Raw genomic sequence first — 19,900 nt, forward strand, 5'->3', positions numbered from 1 at the left:
GTAGTGTTGTGTTGTACATTGTACTGTACTGTATTGTAATTTTATTTTTGATTGTTATACATTGCTGTGCCTATAGTAGTGTTGTGTTGTAGTACATTGTACTGCACTGTATTGTAATTTTATTTTTGATCAGTTGCTATACATTGCTGTGCCTATACTAGTGTTGTGTTGTAGTACATTCTTACACACACACACTCGGAGAGAGAGCGAGAGAGAGAGTGTGTATTGAGAACTGTTACTTACATTCACTCACTCAGTCGAATTCGATACTGAGCACGCAGTTGTGTGTGTACGCACGCTTGTGTGTCAGATGTGCGCTGTCAGGCTCATGCGTACACACACACACACACACACACACACACACACACACACACACACACACACAAGCAAGCGTAAATTTGTGTTGTCGGTTTCTCTCAGGAACAATGAATAAAGAGCATCGAATTCTGGTGATCGGCAAATCCGGCAACGGCAAGAGTGCCGTGTGCAACACTCTGGTTGGCAGTCAGCAGTTCGCGTTGGGGCGTGGCCTCTCGGCCACTACGAGAACATTGCAAGTGTCTGACGCTCACAGATATGGCTACCACATGCAGGTCAGTCACTGCTAGTGTGGCCTGTCCATGTCTTTCTCTGGGGAGACAGTTCAGATGCCGGAAGCTACAGAAGTGATTGATGTGTCTATCTATGTATCTATGTATCTATCTATCTGTATTTCTTTCTGTCTGTCTGTCTGCTTGTCTGTCTATCTATCTATCTATCTCTATATCTGTCTGACTGTCTATTTATCTTTCTTTCTATCTGTCAGTCTGTCTATCCATCTATCTAGGTATCTCTTTATCTTTCTTTCTATCTATCTGTCTGTCTGTCTGTCAGTCTCAGTGTCTGTCTGTCTGTATATATATCTATCTCTCTGCCTACCTATATATCTATGTGCAATTTAGCAGTGAATGAAAGGCAAGTGCAGGTAACAACTAGACAACTCTTTCGTTATTTCAAATTAACTTTGCAAAGATTAATGTACATGCATATAGAGATATAGTTAGGTAGATAGGTAGGTAGATAGATAGACAGATAGATAGATAGATAATGCATATTGTTAAGAATAAAAGTAAGAGCAGTCTTCTCATGCCTTGAAAACTTGTATTTTTACAAATATTTTGCTGAGGTTTGCCTTCTGTGGGTTGGGGTTGAGATACAAAATATTCACGACAGATAAAACGAGAGAGAGAGACACACACACACTTTTTTGACACTTTGACACATTAATGTCACTGGCCATGAGGTCCTTGTGACATTGGTGAATACGTCAACATGCTTTCATCGTATAACAAACCATTAAAATAAACGAAAGAAAATGGTGAAAGCAAATAATGAAACAAAACTATGCTATCTATGAGTGCGCCATGCAACATATCCCAACACTGGCTGCAGAAGGCAATTGTCAAACCTATCTGACCACGCAATTAGTATCTGTTTGTATTACTTTTTGCCTAATCTTTATAGCCTCTGATATAAAGCGTCAAGCTTCAAGCGCTTTCCGCGCCCATATTTCCTACCATCACCACACTCAAACACACACACACGCACACACACACACACACACACACAACACTATTGTGATTGCATGCCTTCTTGCACAGGCTTGGACCCCACACCTCCACCCCCTTCCCCGCCCACAAACAGATGTGGTGTAGCGTATACGGATCACACAGCTCCGTGTGAAACTTACTCGTGAAATTCCACAGGTGGTGGACACCCCTGACATCACCAACACCGACATGAGCCAGCAGGAAATGCAAGCAGAGGTGCGGAGATGGCGTGAGGTCACCAGTCCCTTCCCCACTGCCGTCCTGCTCACCGTGCGCTGTGACGTCAGGTATGGCGCTGTGACGTCAGGTCAGGTATAGTGTTGTGACGTCAGGTTAGGTGTGTGGCACTGTGACATCAGGTCAGGTATGGCGCTGTGTCGTCAGGTATGGCGCTGTGAAGTCAGGTATGGTGTTTTGACGTCAGGTATGGTGCTGTGACGTCAGGTATGGCGCTGTGACGTCAGTTATGGTGTTGTGACGTCAGGTATGGTGCTGTGACGTCAGGTATGGCGCTGTGACGTCAGTTATGGTGTTGTGAAGTCAGGTATGGTGTTTTGACGTCAGGTATGGCGCTGTGACGTCAGGTATGGCGCTGTGAAGTCAGGTATGGTGCTGTGACGTCAGGTATGGCGCTGTGACGTCAGTTATGGTGTTGTGATGTCAGGTATGGTGCTGTGACGTCAGGTATGGCGCTTTGACCTCAGGTATGGTGCTGTGACGTCAGGTATGGTGTTGTGACGTCAGTATGAGGAATGCATGTATCAGTTCTTCTGCTGCTTCTTCTTCTTCTTCCTCTTCCTCCTCTTCCTCCTCCTTCTTCCTTCACCTCCTTCCTCCTCATCCTTCTCGTCCTTCCTCCTCCACGTCCTCTTTCCTTTTCTTCTGCTGAACATTATCATTATAACGGGTATATATGTGTGTACAGGTACACAGCGGAAGAGCACGACATCTACCGGCAGATCCAGAGGCACTGGGGAGACAACTCGCTGGGGGAGCGACTGGTGGTGGCCTTCACCTTCGGAGACCGTCAGGACGTTCCCCTGGAGGAGGAGCTGAGGACAGTATGTCGAGAGCTGAAGGGTGTGCTGAGGGATGCTTCCCACCGCTACGTCATGTTCAGCAACAAGGTCAGTATTGTGTTGTGCTGTGTTGTGCTGTGCTGTGTTGTGCTGTATAGAGCTGCAGAGCATGCTGAGAAACGTTTCCCATCACGACGCCATGTTCAGCAATGTCAGTGGTGTGTTGTATTGTGTTGAACTGTATTGTGACTTCATTGCGTAGCACGCAGAGAAATCTGTTGTGATAAAAAGAAAAATACAAACACAAATGTTTTATTACTTTGGGGTGTTTTTTTTTAATACTTTTTAATATTTTTTCCTGTATATTCAGGCCCCCGCCCACGAGAGAGAAGAACAAGTTCAGAGGCTGCTGAGCATTGCAAACACGTCACCCATGGTTACGGGAAGGCCCTTGCACAAGTACGTAATTCCCGGACTGTGTGTGGCCTCGCTGGTTTCCGGCCTGTGTTTCGCCGCCTCCATTACCGCCAACAATGCTGGGTCATCCATCGCCTTCGGCTTGCTGTGCCTGGCTACAGGAGCTGCTGTGGTGTTGCTGAAAATCAAGGAGAAGATGCCCTGATTCCATATCCACCATTCCTTGAGACCCCACCTCGATGAGCTCAGCGGGAGGCGGGGGGTGGGTGGGGTGGGGGGGTACACGAAAAGGGACTCAAGGTGTGTTGTATGCAGCGATCTATCCATTGTTTGGTTGGTTGGGGGAGGTGGGGGGTTATTTATTTATTTATTATTATTTTGTTTGTTTGGCTTTTATTTTTATCCGAATCCTATCTTCTTCATTGCTTTTAGCCTCCCTGTTAGCCGGCAACACTTGTCGATACTGATTTGTAGGTGTGATAATTAGGTTATTAGGTCAAGCCAGTGAAATGGCTCACGCCAACGAAATGGGTTGCAATCGAAGTCTCAAACTCATTTCGGAACTCGATGACTAGAACGCAGTCTGTATTGGTCAAAAGCACGACCGAGGGAAGACTGGGGGAGCTTGAATGTTGATATTGCTATGCACACCATCTTTGTCGACTCACGTGTGTAAACGAAGTGAGTCTTTCAATGATCCCTAAAGAAATTCAAATTCACAGACTAATGGTTAATGTTGCAACATGGCATAAGTGTGGTGTGAGTATGTGTGTGTGTGTGTGTAGTAAAATATTAACGTTGACATTTTCTCAAATGGCATAGGTGTGACATAGGATGGTAGGTATGAACAGTTCCTTCGCGAGATAACCCGCTTTGTGACGACATGGTAAGCAGGGTGAGAGGTCAAAGGTGAGGGTTATTATATGGCAAAATAGAAAGCGTTTGACAGAGAGATCGCATCTTAAATACGCTTTTAACCAAACTGGGTATTTTGTCCGGCCATGCGAACAGGACGATCCTTAAAGAAATTCAAAATCATAGGCTAATGGTTACTGTGACATGGCTTATTATATTGAAATAATTCTTTGTGTGTGTGTGTGTGTGCGCGCGTGCAAGAAATGGACTTACCTTTGTGATTCCCAAGGTTAAGTTGAAGGTCACGGAAATGCATATTTGGAAAATGTGTAGCCATAATGATAGAACGTGGCTTGTTCCTCCAATTTTCATTGAACATAATGTTGTAATTTGTCTTGCCCAGAACATAAACACCCTGTAACTCTAGAAGTGAAAGGTCAAGGTGTCGTCAGTATATCTGTCTTTTGCCAGTTCTGTTTTGCAGTGTAATTCAGCATATTTGTCTTTTGCCAGTTCTGTTTTGCAGTGTAATTTTGTTGGTTTTCTTTTCGTGATTTAAAAAAAAATTATCTTATTAAGTGGATATCACACGTGAGTCTTGAAGCCTAGCCTCTTTGTTTCGAATTTACTTTTGTTTTATTTTATATTATTTTTCTTTGTGTATGCCTGAGGGCAGTCAATACACTGTTATGTTTTAGAATGTAGCTGGTTTTTGAGGGTATGACTGATGGTGTCAGCCTATTTCTCTCACACTCTCACCCCCACCTCCCCACACACTGACATACATACACACGCTCTTCCCCCCCCCCCCCCCATTCCCCCTCCCTCTCTCTCTCTCTCTTTAAGTTCAGTGCTACAGTTATTATAATTATTATTATACTGAAAAAATGTGTCATGGGCCTTTTCGCTTTGAGGGATGTATTTTCTTCAACCTTGATAATTATACGGACTTAATTATCGTCTGCACTATGAACAGCAATCTTTATGTTCCCTTTTTTGGATTTTAACCCATCGACTGCCGAAGGTTGGTGAAATGGGATCAGCGTGGCATAACGGGTTTGAAGAGCAGTTCCTGCTCGCCTCGTTCCTGATTAATTTTGCTGATAAAACATATTGCAACCTCCTGGGGGTTGAGGGGAGGCGGGGGGTGGGGGGGGGGGGGGGGGAGAGGAAATGCAAACAGAAATTGGTGACTACAACGCGGGCCAGTGAGGTGAAAGATTTCAGCTGAAGAGAATACATGTCCGCAGTAGTCAAGGAGTTAAAAGAAGACAAACAAAAGCGTAAACGATTCTTCCTGTTTGATAATTACTGTTAATTGTAGAGAAAAAAACCATTATCAGATTAATAAAGAAGAACAACATTTGAACTGCGTCTTTTCAGTGTTAAATGTCAGATGTTTTCTCTCTGTCTCATTGTCTCTGTCTTTGCCTGTCTGTTGCCTCTCTTTCAAAAAGAAAGAAACAACAGTAATCTCTCTCTCTCTCTCTCACTCTGTTGTCTGTCTCTCACTCACTCACTCACTCACTCACAGTGTGTGTATGTATGTGTGTGTGCGTGTGTGTGTGTGTGTGTGCGTAAAAAGCATTTATTCAATCGATTTCGACAAACGACGTCTTCAACAAAATCACGTCAGAATCAGTAAACAGTTTATATGAAAAGCCGCTGCCACCATAGGCTTCCAATTTGTTCCCACAATGACCTTGACTACTGAGCAGCCTGCACAGCTGCACAAACCATCTCCATAATGACCTTGACCTCAAAGACGTCCACGTTAGCATGCAAATTATCTTCACAATGACCTTGACCTTTTGGCTCTCAACATGGAATGCATTCAGTTAAACTTTCTGTATTCCAGAAAACCTGTGGGAGGTACACGGATAAAAAGAATACAAGCATTGCAAACACACCACATGGCTCAAATATCAAAATATTCCTTCACACACACTGTCCCCCATAATGCTTACATTTCACATGTTTACTCCGACATGTAAACTTTCACAATGACCTTTACCTGGTTATCTGCACATGAAACTAATGGTTGTGTTGCTGCACTGCACGTGACTAAATTTAGAATTTTATATCCCTTTAGTGACCTTGAATTTCGAGCAGTCTACGAGTGCAAAAGAAAAAAATCCACATTATGGCCTTGATCTTAAGTGTCTTCGTGCTGTCCGCACAATGCCCTTGGTCTCTGAGCTGCTAATACAGAATCCACGTTTGTCCCCACAAGGACCTTGACCTTTGAGTTATCTACAAGGTTAATATCCTGATAATTTCAGCTGGAACACAAACTTCAGCAACAATGAGATTAACCTTTGAACTGTCTACCCAATGCACAAATCTTCTGGGTGACCTTAACCTTTGAGATGTGAGCACGAGATACGAACTATTCCTTTCAATGACCTTGCCCTCTGAACTGTGAACAGGGATACAAACAGTCCCCAGCATTCTGAGCTGCCTACACAGGCAAACATGATTGTAGGCTATGCCCGCAGTGACCTTGATCCACGGAATGCACTTTATACCTGCAATGACCTTGATTTTGGAGGTGTCTCTGTGGAATGGTCTCCTTAAAATGACTTTGACCTTTACGGTGTCTGCAAGGAATACAGGCTATCTACACAACGACCTTGACTTTGAACTAGCTACACCGACTTGTAACTATATTTGCAATGACCTTCACCTATAAGCTGCCCAAAAGGATGTAGGAAGCAGAGCGCTCATCTGCCAATACAGAGTCTGTGAGGGTATGGGTTCGAATCCCCCTCTCGCCATTTCTCCCACGTTTGACTGGAAAATCAAACTGAGCGTCTTGTCATTGGGATGAGATGATAAACCGAGGTCCCGTGTGCAGCACACACTTGGCGCACTGACAAAGAACCCATGGCAACGAAACTGTTGTTCTCTGGCAAAATTCTTCAGGAAAAAAAAATCCACTCGAACAGGTACACAAATATACATGCATGTACTCACGACCTGACGTTCAGGATGTGGTGTGCTGCTGCTAAGCAGATGTAGTTTTAGCGTATATGGATTTGTCCGAGCGCAGTGACGCCTCCTTGAGGTGGCAAAACTGAAACTGAGATGCCCATACCGGGCGTGGAAGCTACGTCCACAGTGATGTTTGATCTCTGGGCTGTCAACAAGGGACACAAACTCACGCCTCCGCACACACCCCCCCTGCCCCCCCCCCCCCCCCCCCCCCCCCCCCCCACACACACACACACACCTCTCCCCCGTCCCCTCCTCCTCCCCCTTCTCCCACAAAGACAATAACCTTGACGTATGAGCTGCCAACATAGGATACAAACTGTATCCACAATCATCAATATCCTTATTCTTCTAGACATGTGGCTTGATTTTCCAAGTGGATGAATAAAGATGCATTGCATTGTATTGTGTTCTCTACGTGGGATATCAACTACCCACCAGCTGCCTTGAACTTTAAGCTGCCTACTTGGAATACAAACAGCCACAGAAAGTGTGTGTGTATGTGCGTGTGTGTGTGTGTGTGTGTGTGTGTGTGTGTGTGTGCGCGCGCGCGTCTGTGTGTGTGAGAGAGAGAGAGACAGAGAGACAGAGATAGAGAATGGCTAGGGAGTGGAGGAGAATAATGTACACAAGGCAGGCACCCCCCCCCCCCCCCCCCCCCCCCCACCCCCCCTCACGCACGAGCACATTCACACGTTGACAAAAACGATCGAAATAACTCCTGAGAGTCACTTTGACAGGTAGGGCGTTCAGCCAACAAGTTACACCCGGAAATGGCCTTTTGACCCACAGCACAACCGTCGCTGCACGAATGTCCTCACGTCTGCATTCATTTGTTTAGTATTTGCTGTCAAAACACCAAACGTAGGTGAGTGAATAAGTGTTAGCAAGAAACGTTTATTCTATTTATGTATTTATTCCTATTTTACTACATCTCGCGTCTTCCGTTTCAGCTTTAAAAGCCAGGCAATGCAAAAAATATATCAGTCCCACCGCCACAACTATGGCCGTCGGTATATTTTCTGGCTGCCGAGTGGGGAGGGGTGGTGGTGGGTATTGTGGCGGAGGGGGGGGGGGGTATTCGTGTCACAGGCCTGTGAGTGAGTGTGTTGCACGCTTTGATTGTGTGCCCAAAACCTGTAGGAATGATTGAAATCATGCAACGACACGTTCTTGCCTGTGGAGCTGTCAAAACCTGGCACTTCTGAGTGTCTCTCTACTACTGATGTCGTCTTGTAGCATAACAGGTCTTTTTTGGTCTGTTAATTGTCGTTTGTCTGTCAGTCAGTTTTCTACTGTATACGTTGCTAAAAGGGTCTCGTCTTTTACCCCAAACTTTACCGGCTCATCGAATGATTTTTTTTCCAACTTGTTTTTCTCTGCTTCTGTCTGTCTCTCCCTCTCTCCCTGTCTCTCTCTTCTTCCCTCTCCTCTCTCTCCTCTCACCTCTTCCCCCTCTCTCTCTCCCTCTCACTCTCTTCCCCCTCTCTCTTCCTCCCTCTCTCTCTCTTCCCCCACTCACTTCCTCCCTCTCTCTCTCTCTTTCTCGCACTCTCCCTCTATCTCTCTCCCTCCGTCCCTCTTCCTCTCTATCTCCCTCGCTCTCTCCCTCTGGTGGTGTTCTGCTCGTCATTTTTGTGACCACAGTGTGTGTGTGTGTGTGTGTGTGTGTGCGTGTGCGTGCGTATGTACGTGTGTGTATGTGTCGTGTGTATGCATATGTAGGACTACCTGTGTATGTGTCCTGTGTGTGTGTGTGTGTGTCTGTGTCTGTGTCTGTCTGTGTGTATATCTATTTCTTTCTTTGTGTATTCATTCTCAAAAACTAAAAAAAAAAAAAATTAAAAAAAATGTTTTCCTCGTTCTTATTCTTCCTTTCCTTTTTCTTTCTTTCCACGTTTATTATTATACTCTTTTCCATTTCCCCCACGCACCTCGTGTCACGCTGTAGGTCAGGCATCTGTTTAGCAGATGTGGTGTAGCGTATATGGATTTGTCCAAACGCAGTGACGCCCTCTTCAGCAAATGTTCTGAGTTGAACTGTAACGACTAGGCCAAGACAATGGGTCAAGTCTGTGGACGAAGAGTCACGGAGCAAGGATCGCTAAACGGCGAACAGCAGACGAATGGTGAGATGCTGAGCGTTCACGATAGATAATGGTGATGATGATGATTATTGTAATGTTGACGATGATATGATACTATTGCTGCTATTGCCACTGCTGCTACTACTACTGCTGCTGCTGCTACTATAAAGAACAAAATCATAATCATAATGATAATCATGACCATAATAATAAAGGTTACTACCGCTACTACTATTACAAAGAACAGAATCATCATCATCATCCTCCTCATCATCATCATCAGCATCATCATCACAATTATAATGATAATCATAACTATAATAATAAAGCTGACGATGAAGGTGATGTTGACGACGGCAACAACAATCATCACAGCCATCATCATCATCATCATGAACTATCAAGAGTTATGTGTGCGTGTGAATGTTTGCTGTGGAAGCGATTTGTTTTGTCAAAGTACAACGTTCAGCAGTATTATTGCTATTATTATCACCATCATCGTCATTATCATTATAATTGGTTTTGTTGTTTTGATGCTGCTGCTGATGATGATGATAACAATAATAACAATAATACTAATAGTAGAAATAATAGTTATGAAATTAATTATGATGATGATAATAATAATAATAATAATGGTAAAGTAGTTGTATATCACTTAACGTTTTGCATATAGAAATCAAAGTGACTTCACACCAGTCATCCACACATGTATTACTGTGATTCATTGGCGGTGGTAGCCACAGGGAATGGCTGAGTTTCAGTTTCAGTTTCACTTTCTCAAGGAGGCGTCACTGCGTTCGGACAAATCCATACATGCTACACCACATCTGTTGAGCAGATGCCTGACCAGCAGCATAACCCAACGCGCTTAGTCAGGCCTTGAGTGCATGCTTACATATTTGTGTACCTATGAAAGTGGATTTTACGTAATTTCGCCAGAGGACAACACTCTCGTTGCCATGGGTTCTTTTTCAGTGCGCCAAGTGCGTGCTGCACACGGGACCTCGGTTTATCGTCTCATCCGAAAGACTAGACGCTCAGTTTGATTTTCCAGTCAAACTTAGGAGAAAGGGCGAGAGCGGGATTCGAACCCACACCCTCACGGACTCTCTGTATTGGCAGCTGAGCGTCTTAACCATTCTGCCACCTTGATAAACCTGTATTATTTTCATTGTGGAACACTGAAACGAAAGGCCTATCATCGTTGTCTGCCGCTTTAGCTAGAAGTAAATTTCAGTTTCAAAGTGCACAACTTCCGAATCGACAAGTTTCAGAGGTGAGCGAAAATGATTTGGATCTTCTTCTGCTTGTGCGTTCGTGGGCTGCAACTCCCACGTTCCCTCGTATGTACACGAGTGGACTTTTACATGTATGACCGTTTTTACCCCGCCATGTAGCAGCCGTATTCCGTTTTAGGAGTTTTGTATGCTGAGTGTGTTCTTGTTTCTATTACCCACCGAACGCAGACATGGATTACAGGATCTTTAGCGTGCGTATTTGATTGTCTGCTTGCGTATTACAAACGAAGGGGGTTCAGGCACAAGCAGGTCTGCAAGTATGTTGACCAAGGAGATCGGAAAAATCAGCCTGTTGTGCAAGTGAAAGTAAAAAGCGCTTGGAGGCTAGTCTCTGACCGAAAATAGGCGCTGTATTAGTTAGTATCAATACCAATCCTGTCTTGTCTTGCCTTGTATCTAAAGAGTCAGGGCATTGTGGCGCATGGGGGCAGACACCAGCTGACTACACCATCTTGGTGGTGGGCAAGACAGGCAGTGGAAAGAGCAGGCTGTGCAACCTCATCCTGCGAGAGGAAGGGTTCACGGTGGGCCGTGGGATGTCAGCCACCACCACGACCGCCAGCAGTCACGACGTTGTCAGGGGCAACTTGCGAATCAAGGTGTGCATACATTCTTCTTCTTCTTCTCCTCCTTATTCTCCTTCTTCTTCTTCTTCTCCTCCTCCTCCTTATTCTTCTTCTTCTTCTTCTCCTCCTCCTCCTTATTCTTCTTCTCCTCCTCTTCCTTCTTCTCCTCCTCCTTCTCCTTCTTCTCCTCCTTCTCCTTATTCTTCTTCTGCTTTTCCTTCTTCTGCTTCTTCTTCTTCTGCTTTTCCTTCTTCTTCTTCTTCTTCTCCTCCTCCTCCTTATTCTTCTTCTTCTCCTCTTCCTTCTTCTCCTTCTTCTCCTCCTCCTCCTTATTCTTCTTCTTCTTCTTCTCCTCCTCCTCCTTATTCTTCTTCTCCTCCTCTTCCTTCTTCTCCTTCTTCTCCTCCTCCTCCTTATTCTTCTTCTGCTTCTTCTTCTTCTCCTCCTCCTCCTTCTCCTCCTCTTCCTTCTTCTCCTTCTTCTCCTCCTTCTCCTCCTCCTTCTTCTTCTTCTTTTCCTTCTTCTCCTCCTCCTTCTCCTCCTTCTCCTCCTCTTCCTTCTTCTCCTTCTTCTCCTCCTCCTCCTCCTCCTTCTTCTTCTTCTGCTTTTCCTTCTTCTGCTTCTGCCTCTTCTTCTCCTTCTTCTTCTCCTCATTATTACCCTTTGTATTCCCCGTTTTATAAATTTATTTGACCTTTTTATGAATCTATTGTATGCCAGTTAGAACTGCCCCTATATGATTGTATAATTTTTAACTGCGATTGCACGTATCTGCTTACTTGGCAATTTTTGAATATTAGACATGTACAGCGCTTTCAGGTTGGAGGCCCCACCAATACAAAGGACAAGTACAGTATTCTTCGCCGAGGCAAACATTCGGGTGACATACAAGCTGGAATTCCGTGTACAACAAGGCACCGACACGATACTGATTGCGCAAACAGTGAACTGTCTTTGTGAATCCATCAACACGACACGGTACCGTCGCGAAACCTGGTTATCAGTCCATGAAGCGATTCACGTCGTGTCGGTTGTTCTTCGTTCACGATATGAAGTAGCCCTGATCCAGAGTCGAAAAATGTGCGTGTTAAGTTCCCACTAATATGTTGACAAGATGCTGGCAGCTCAATACAAACGTGTGGTCGAAGCGTCAGTTTCAGTGGTCAGTCGAAAGTTCTGCTGGAACCTAAGCATGTGAAACAAAACCTCTCTCATCATGTGATGATGAAACACCCTGTCTTTGGCCCTCATTTAATATCAGGTGCTCCCAAAACCGATGAATGCTGTTGTTTTTTGCTGTTGTTTATTTCCCCTCCGGTATCTTGTCAGTAGAACATTTATCAAAAATAAACGCTGTTAATTAACAATAGGCGTTGCATTCAGTAAAAAGATTGGTTTCATATCAAAACATAACAAGGACGGAATACCTCTGTGTCGTTTCATTCACACTGAATTATGAATCAGGGTTTCGTGACGGATACAGCCCACGCCATGTCGGTGGTGTTTCGGTGCCGTGTGTGTGGAATTCCAGCTGAAACAACTGAATGAAGCCCATCTGTTCAAGGTGGTGGACACCCCAGACATCACCAACCTCGGATTGAACGACCAGCAGAAAGGTCAGGAGGTGGACAAATGGCGACAGCTGACCGAGTCCAACCCGTCCATTGTCCTTCTCACCGTCCGTTGTGACATCCGCTACACGCCGGAAGAGCACGCCATCTACCGGGAGATCATGGCGCTGTGGCCCTGGCTGAAGAAACGACTGATGGTGGCCTTCACTTTTGGAGACCGTCAGGACGTGCCCTTGGAGCTGGAACTGCAGATAGTGTGTCCTGAGCTGAAGAGCGTGCTGAGCGATGCTGGCAATGAGTATGTCGTCTGTTACAAGGTGAGGATGGGTAATCATTGCCACTGCTGTCTTGAGGTTTTTTTCTTTTTTGTAATACTATCTCTCTCTCATTCCTCTCTCTCTCTCTCTCTCTCTCTCTCTCTCTCTCAAGAGCTGTAAAATTAACCAATAACAAGTCAACCTCTCACAGATTCGGACTATAAACAAGCAGACATGCCCCCTCTCAAGGCTAGAATTTTGTATAATAAAGGCCTTTTCGTGTATGAAATTGTCCATGGCAATGCTCCGTCTTAATTAATATGTTCACTTTTAATGAATATTGCCACTGGCACAAGATTAACTTCCCCACCACATGACAAGGGAGCACATCAATCTGATCCTTGAACTGAGAATGATGTCTGAGTTATCCTGTTTTTTTCTGGCCTGGATCCTTCATCTGAAACGATTTCTCCTTTATACTTGAGGCTTTGGACGGTTTCCATTTTCTCACTGTTGAATCCGATGTCAGTGCTTATGCCGTCAGAGTGGCTGGTCATCATTTTGGGTCTTCTTTGCCACAAGCTGCAGGTGTCTTGCCAAGGCATTCCACCAAGTTTACGAGACCTTCATTTCCTGCCAGTCTGTCAGTGTCATCGGCAAAACGCAGGATTGTGATTTTCTTGCCGCCGATGCTGACTGTTCCTTCAGGGTGTTCAGTTGTGTCAGTCATCATCCTCTCCAGGAGATGTTGAAGAGAGTGGGAGTTAGTAAGCAGCCTTGTCCAACTCCAACAGTTATTCTGAACCAGTCTCCAATTCTGCCATTGAAGCAAACTGCGCTGCTGCCCTTTTTATACAGACGATATATCAGCGTTGTGTACAGCTTCATAGGTGCCCACAAGGTTGTGTGCAATACGCTGTCGAAGGCCTTCTTAAAATCCAGGAAGACGTGCTAGAGGTCTTGCTGGTTTTGTAGGTACTTCACACACAGTATCCTGAGGCTGAAGACATGTTCTGTTGTGGTGTGCCTTGGTCTGAATCCTGTCTGTTCTGCGATGGTCTTCTCCGCTTGTGGTTTCAATCTGTTCAGAATGATCTTCACCATGATCCTTATCAGATGGCTTATCTGGCTGATGGTGCTGTAGTTTTGGCATTGCTGTAGACTGTCCTTCTTGGAGAGAGTGATGACAAGAGACTGGGTCCATAATGTCGGCCGTTCTCCAGTCCGCTAGATTTTATTGTAGATACTGGTGAAGGCGCTGACCATCCCTCCTCAGCCCCCTGCCTGTACTAGTTCTGTCAGAATGTTGTCCACTCCTGGCGACCTTGCTAACTTCAGTGCTTTCACTGCTGCATTGATTTCTCGGACGATGGGGTACTCGTCGCTGTTAATTGTTGGGGGAGGGGTAGGGGGCGGGGGAGCATTCAGCACTTCTGTACCCCCTGGGCTGTACAACTCAGAACATTATGCAGTCTATCTATTCAGGATATCCTGCTCAATTGTCAGACAGTTTCCTTCCGTGTCTTGGATATTTGTGGAATGACCTTTTAGGTGCTTTCCAGGTCTTTCACAAGATTGTACGCTTTTTTGTGCTGTTGTTGGTTTTCAGGCTGTCTCCATTGTCCTGGCACTGCTCTTCCATCCATTTCTCTCTTGCTGTTTCCACGCTTTTCATGATTTTATGGTTGACATATTTTACCCTGTGTACCCCATCCGTCTTATTTTTCAGCTCCATTCTATTGTCTCATAGGTCCAGAACATCGGCCGTGGCATCAGGCTTCTTTGCTGGTCGATGTTTGCCAAGAATCTCACTGGCTGTTTCGGTCACTGCAGTGTTGAAGGTTTCGATCAATATATACATATCTGTGTTGTGTCAGCGCCGAGGATGGTGAAGAGAGAAAACTCTACCTCCTGTCATAGCTTGGAGGGGCTCTGTTACTTCAGGATCATTTCGTTCGTCGAGGTCGAATTTGATTGTGGTGTTTTGATAATCTTCAGCTGGAGGCGGAATGTCATCACGAGGTTATGATCACTCCCGACATCAGCTACTGGGACAGTCTTTGTCTTGGCAATGCTCACATTTCAGTGGAAAAGCTTTGAAGCCATGGATGTAGTCTATTTGGCTGTGATGCTCTCTGTATGGGTGGTGCCAAGTCCACCCTCTGGACGCTTTGTGCAAGCCGATCGTGTTCGCCATAACAAGGTCATTGTATCTGGCAAATGCCAAGAGCCTGAGGCCAGTGTTGTTTGACTCGGCATTGCAGGACAGTCAGCAAGTGCTTTTTTGGGTTGTTGTAAGCATCCTCTCCAACCTTGGCGTTCCACTCCCCCAGCACAATAACGATGCCTTTCTTGGGGGTTGATCCAAAACTTCGTGCACTTGTTCGAAGAGATCATCTGCAGCTGTCTCGTTCTGTCCATCATGACTGTGTCTTGTGCTGCTTTGATTTGTGCTGGCTGTCTGTTTTTATACGTGTGCATGTGTGATTTTTTTTTTTTTTTTTTTTTTTTTTTTGGGGGGGGGGGGTGTTTCTTTGTTTTGTTTTGTTATTTTCTGGCGTGTGTGTGTGTGTGTGTGTGTGTGTGTGTGTGTGTGTTTGCACACTCCTGGTTTGTGACTAGTATGTCGTATTTCAATGCATGTATACGTATGCATGTGATGTATGATATGCTATACATGTATACTTGTGTATGTAATGTATATTATGTCGTGCTTGAGCGCATGTATACTTACGTATGGTGTGATAAGACACTATAGGGAGAGCTGGACAATACAAAGTCTTCAAAGAAGAAGCCCCCCTCAGTCAAGTGTTTCTGCCCTTAACTCCTTACACTCTAAGTGGGCCGGGCCGCACCCAGGTCATAACTCCTGGATGCCCTTGTATTGCTGCCTTTTTTTTTCCAACCTGGTCCTCAACATGTTCGAACCCGCGCCTGCAGAGGGGTCTCCACTTCAGGACTGAGTAACCTTCCTGGCAGACGGTTTTAGCCACTGAGCCATCGCACACCCAGTTTGAGTTGGGAAGTTTAAATCATTCCTCCTCGACCAGATCCAGCTGGAATTCTTATCTGCTGGTTCTGCCATTGCCTTGAGAGCCCTTGTCCTCTCTCTGCCAGATATCGACAGCTGTTTCATGATGCTGTAGGCAGATGCGTCCACAAGCCCTCTTGCACCACTGTCTGTGGCGAGGACTCTGGCATACTTATGTATGTATAACTTTAACTCTCTCCATACGAACGGCGAAAGAGACGACGTTAACAGCGTTTCACCCCAGTTACCATCATCAAAATATTGCAAGCGGAAGGCTCTTATACTGAAGAGGTGAATGTTGACAAAGAATACCACAATTCTGACGACGGAAGCTAAAGGTTGGGTCATTCAGACACCCACTGGACATCCGAGGGGTCTGTGTAGAGGAGAAGAGAGGACTGGCCGTACTGAGTGAGTTAACTGTATGCAACACAACTTCAGAGAACTGTCACTGTTTGTTTTCTTCATCTGCTTCTTCTTAAGAATAATAATAATGATAATAATAATAATATTATTATTGCTGTTGTTGTTGCTGTTGTTATTATTAGCAGTGATATTGTTTTTGTTGTTGTTGTTTCAACATCAGGCTGACGATCAAATGGGAAACAGACTGACTTTCGAAGTTGTGAATGCTGTTGAACGTCGGAAGAAGCGACAGTCGTCAGAAGTAGACAAGAGATCATCATCATGGTTTGTCTGCCCGCGCTTGACAGGACTGGAGTTTCCGGTGGAGATTTTGGTTGTATTCTGTGTTGCTTTCGTACTTGTCGATATTCGCCTGGAAAGTCTGTTGAGGGGTTTGACGGTGTTTTACATTTTATGATCGCTATCGTCGTATTCCTTTGACTCAAAATGGAGCTCTCTCTCTCCCACCTCGCTCGCTCACTGTCTCTTTCTCCTTCTTCGTTTCATTGTTCATCAATGAATTACCCTTAGAAATCGTTGAAAATGGTAGACATGGAGTTACTTTCCATTTGATAGAATTATGCATATTTCTGTTTGCAGACGGGGTTGTTTAGTTGTCTGAAACTGTAGTGGGTATCAGTTGAATAATTTAATGCATCCGAACTTTAATAAGTAAATATGGACAAAACAAATGTATTTGTCTTTCGTAACGGTGAGTATTTAGCTGTAGTAGTTCTCACCACACTGCTCTATGGATGTGAATCATGTACGGTCTACAAACGCCACGCCAAAAAGCTGAACCACTTCCACACCACCAGCCTCAGAAAACTTCTCGGCATAAAGTGGCAAGAGAAGATCCCTGACACAGAGGTGCTCACTCGTGCAAACTTGCCCAGCATCTACACCATCTTGATGCAGGCCCAGCTGCGCTGGGCAGGCCATGTAATTCGCATGCCAGACCACCGGCTCCCCAAGAAACTGCTGTTTGGCGAACTCCAACATGGCAAGCACTCCCATGGAGGCCAAAAGAAGCGCTTCAAAGACACTCTGAAAGCTTCTCTGAAGGCCTTCAGCATCAGCCACGACACATGGGAGCTGAATGCAATGGACAGACCAAAGTGGCGTTCAGTTGTCCACAAAGGCGCCAAATCCTGTGAGGCCAACAGAATCGCTGCAGCAGAGCAACGCATACAGGCCAGGAAAAACAGTGCCAGCAAGTCCCCGACAACCACCACCATCCCCTGTCCACACTGCGCCAGAACCTTCCGGGCGCGGATTGGCCTGACCAGTCATCTGCGCACCCAGTCCAACCCACCCACTCCCAGGATGACTAGATGGTCCTCGTCGATCCCGACGGACGAACCACACACAGATTCAGCTGCACATGAAAGATGTTGGTGTTGTTGTTTTTTTATATATATATATATATTTGTGTATCTATCAGAGTCGATTTCTTTTTACATTTGCCAGAGGACAGCACTCTCGTTGCCGTGGGTTCTTTGTCAGTGCGCCAAGTGCGTGCTGCACACGGGACATCGGTTCATCGTCTCATCCGAAAGACTAGACGCTCAGTTTGATTTTCCAGTCAAACGTGGGAGAAAGGGCAAGAGTGGGATTCGAACCCACACCCTCACGGAGTCTCTGTGTTGGCAGCTGAGCGTCTTAACCATACTGCCACCTTCCTCCTTCACTGCCAGTAATGGAGAATGTTGGTGTGTGTGTTCAGCAGTGCAGCGATTCCACAACCAAACCAGGTTTTGGGACCAGTGAACAGTGACAGGTCTGGTTTTGTATAGCACCTTTGGCTCTTTTCTGGACAGAGTGCTACACGGTAGGAAAACAAATTATACAAGAAAAAAACAACAACACTGCATGCAGGAAAAGTATCCCAAAATGGGTGGCGTTCTCAGTGTAGCGACGCGCTCTCTCTGGCGAAAGCATCCCGAATTTCAAATCTCTTGTGACAATACAATACAATACAATACAATACAATACACAAGTGTCCATTCTTCTTCTTCCTCTTGTTCTTCTTCAAAGGGGAAAGTGGCAGAATGGTTTAGACGTTCATCTACCAATACAGAGAGTCCGTGAGGGTGTGGGTTCGAATCCCGCTCTCGCCCTTTCTCCCAAAATCAAACTGAGCGTCTAGTCTTTCGGATGAGACGATAAATCAATGTCCCGTGTGCAGCACGCATTTGACGCACTGGAAAAGATCCCATGGCAACGAGAGTGTGTGCATCGTGGGTGATGGCCTAGAGGTAACGCGTCCGCCTAGGAAGCGAGAGAATCTGAGCGCGCTGGTTCGAATCACGGCACGGTCGCAAGTATCCGTCCCCCGCCGCTAGACCTCGAGTGGTGGTCTGGATGCTAGTCATTCGGATGAGACTATAAACCGAGATCCCGTGTGCAGCATGCACTCAGCGCACGCAGAAGAACCCACGGCAACAAAAGGGTTGTCCCTGGCAAAATTCTGTAGAAAAATCCACTTCGACGGGAAAACAAATTAAAAAAAAACTGCATGCAGGAAAAGAAAAATACAGAAAAATGGGTGGCGCTCTCAGTATAGCGACGTGCTCTCCCTGGCGAAAGCAGCCCGAATTTCACACAGAGAAATCTGTTGTGACAAAAATTTGAAATACAATACAATTACTGAATGTTTGAGTGGAAGAGTAATTTTTATTTGCTGTACATACTTTTTTTACTTTTCTTTTTCTTTTTTTTACTGAAACTGATGAGAACGAAAATGTAGCCTGATATACCTGTGTTGTTGCTCAGCTGTGAGGCAGAACCAAAATCAGCTTAATTATACTGAGGCTACTCAGATAAAAAGACATTTTGATATGTAGGACACCGCTTGATGATCTTAATGATTAAACGTTCACGTTGCTATGTAGTGCTGATTTTATTTAGCAGGCAATTGTTTGTGTTTTGATGCTACAAGTATGAAGGATTTGTATTATGTATTTACCGCCCCCCTCTCTTTTTGAAATGCACACACACACACACACACACACACACACACACACACACACACACATATACATACACACACACACACACTCCTTCCATGAACTGCAAATGTGATTTATTTGGAAATACATAAACGCATTTGAACATGACAATTCTGGAGCTCAAACAAGAACAATCTTTGGACGAACACGATGCTCTAACAGCATTACACAATAAAGTTTCTTCTTCTTCTTCTTCCTTCGTGGGCTGCAACTCCCACGTTCACACGTGTGCAGATCGTTTTTACCCCGCCACGAAGGTAACCATACTCCGCTTTCGGGGGCGTGCATGCTGGGTATGTTCTTGTTTCCACAACCCACCGAACGCTGACATGGACGACAGGATCTTTAACGTGCGTATTTGATCTTCTGCGTGTGTATACACACGAAGGGGGTTCAGGCACAAGCAAGTCTACACATATGTTGACCTGGGAGATCAGAAAAATATCCACCCCTTACCCACCAGGCGGCGTTACCGAGATTCGAACCCGGGACCCTGAGATTGAAAGTCCAACGTCTTAACCACTCGGCCATTGCGCCCGTCACACTAAATTATCAATGTCAGCCATGGAAAAATTCGTCCATGAAAAGGCACATCCCAGTTTCGTTCTTTCATTCAGATGAATGCAAAGAATCAATATTGCCTTGTTTCAGCTAATGAATGACTGCTTTGATAAAAGACATGTTTGCTATGCATTGCAGGCATGTTGATACTTCTGATGTGTCAATAAACACGGAAAAAACCCATCAGACAGCACGTGTGTGTTTGTGTCTGTGTGTGTGTGTGTGTGTGCGTGCGT

At 45.2% G+C, this 19,900-nt stretch overlaps 2 protein-coding genes across 3 annotated transcripts in view; both read left to right on the forward strand.

The window, feature by feature from the left end:
* LOC143291731 (GTPase IMAP family member 9-like) overlaps nucleotides 1-5,249 on the forward strand; it is a 7,183-nt gene extending 1,934 nt beyond the window's left edge. For both annotated transcript variants that reach the window (XM_076601792.1, XM_076601791.1), the window contains exons 3-6: nucleotides 421-593; nucleotides 1,746-1,876; nucleotides 2,515-2,716; nucleotides 2,979-5,249. In XM_076601792.1, the coding sequence (XP_076457907.1) occupies nucleotides 421-593; nucleotides 1,746-1,876; nucleotides 2,515-2,716; nucleotides 2,979-3,230 (758 nt within the window). In that variant the 3' untranslated portion in view covers nucleotides 3,231-5,249. The remainder of the gene's footprint in view (nucleotides 1-420; nucleotides 594-1,745; nucleotides 1,877-2,514; nucleotides 2,717-2,978) is intronic.
* Nucleotides 5,250-7,624: 2,375 nt separating this feature from the next.
* Nucleotides 7,625-16,510, forward strand: LOC143291732 (GTPase IMAP family member 4-like). The gene is made up of 5 exons (XM_076601793.1): nucleotides 7,625-7,742; nucleotides 8,882-9,003; nucleotides 10,665-10,861; nucleotides 12,393-12,716; nucleotides 16,274-16,510. Exons 2-5 carry the CDS (start codon nucleotides 8,937-8,939, stop codon nucleotides 16,508-16,510), a joined length of 825 nt encoding a protein of 274 aa, XP_076457908.1. The 5' UTR covers nucleotides 7,625-7,742; nucleotides 8,882-8,936.
* The last annotated feature ends 3,390 nt before the right edge of the window (nucleotides 16,511-19,900 follow it).

Source organism: Babylonia areolata, chromosome 17, assembly GCF_041734735.1.
Source record: "Babylonia areolata isolate BAREFJ2019XMU chromosome 17, ASM4173473v1, whole genome shotgun sequence".
NCBI lineage: Eukaryota > Metazoa > Mollusca > Gastropoda > Neogastropoda > Buccinidae > Babylonia > Babylonia areolata.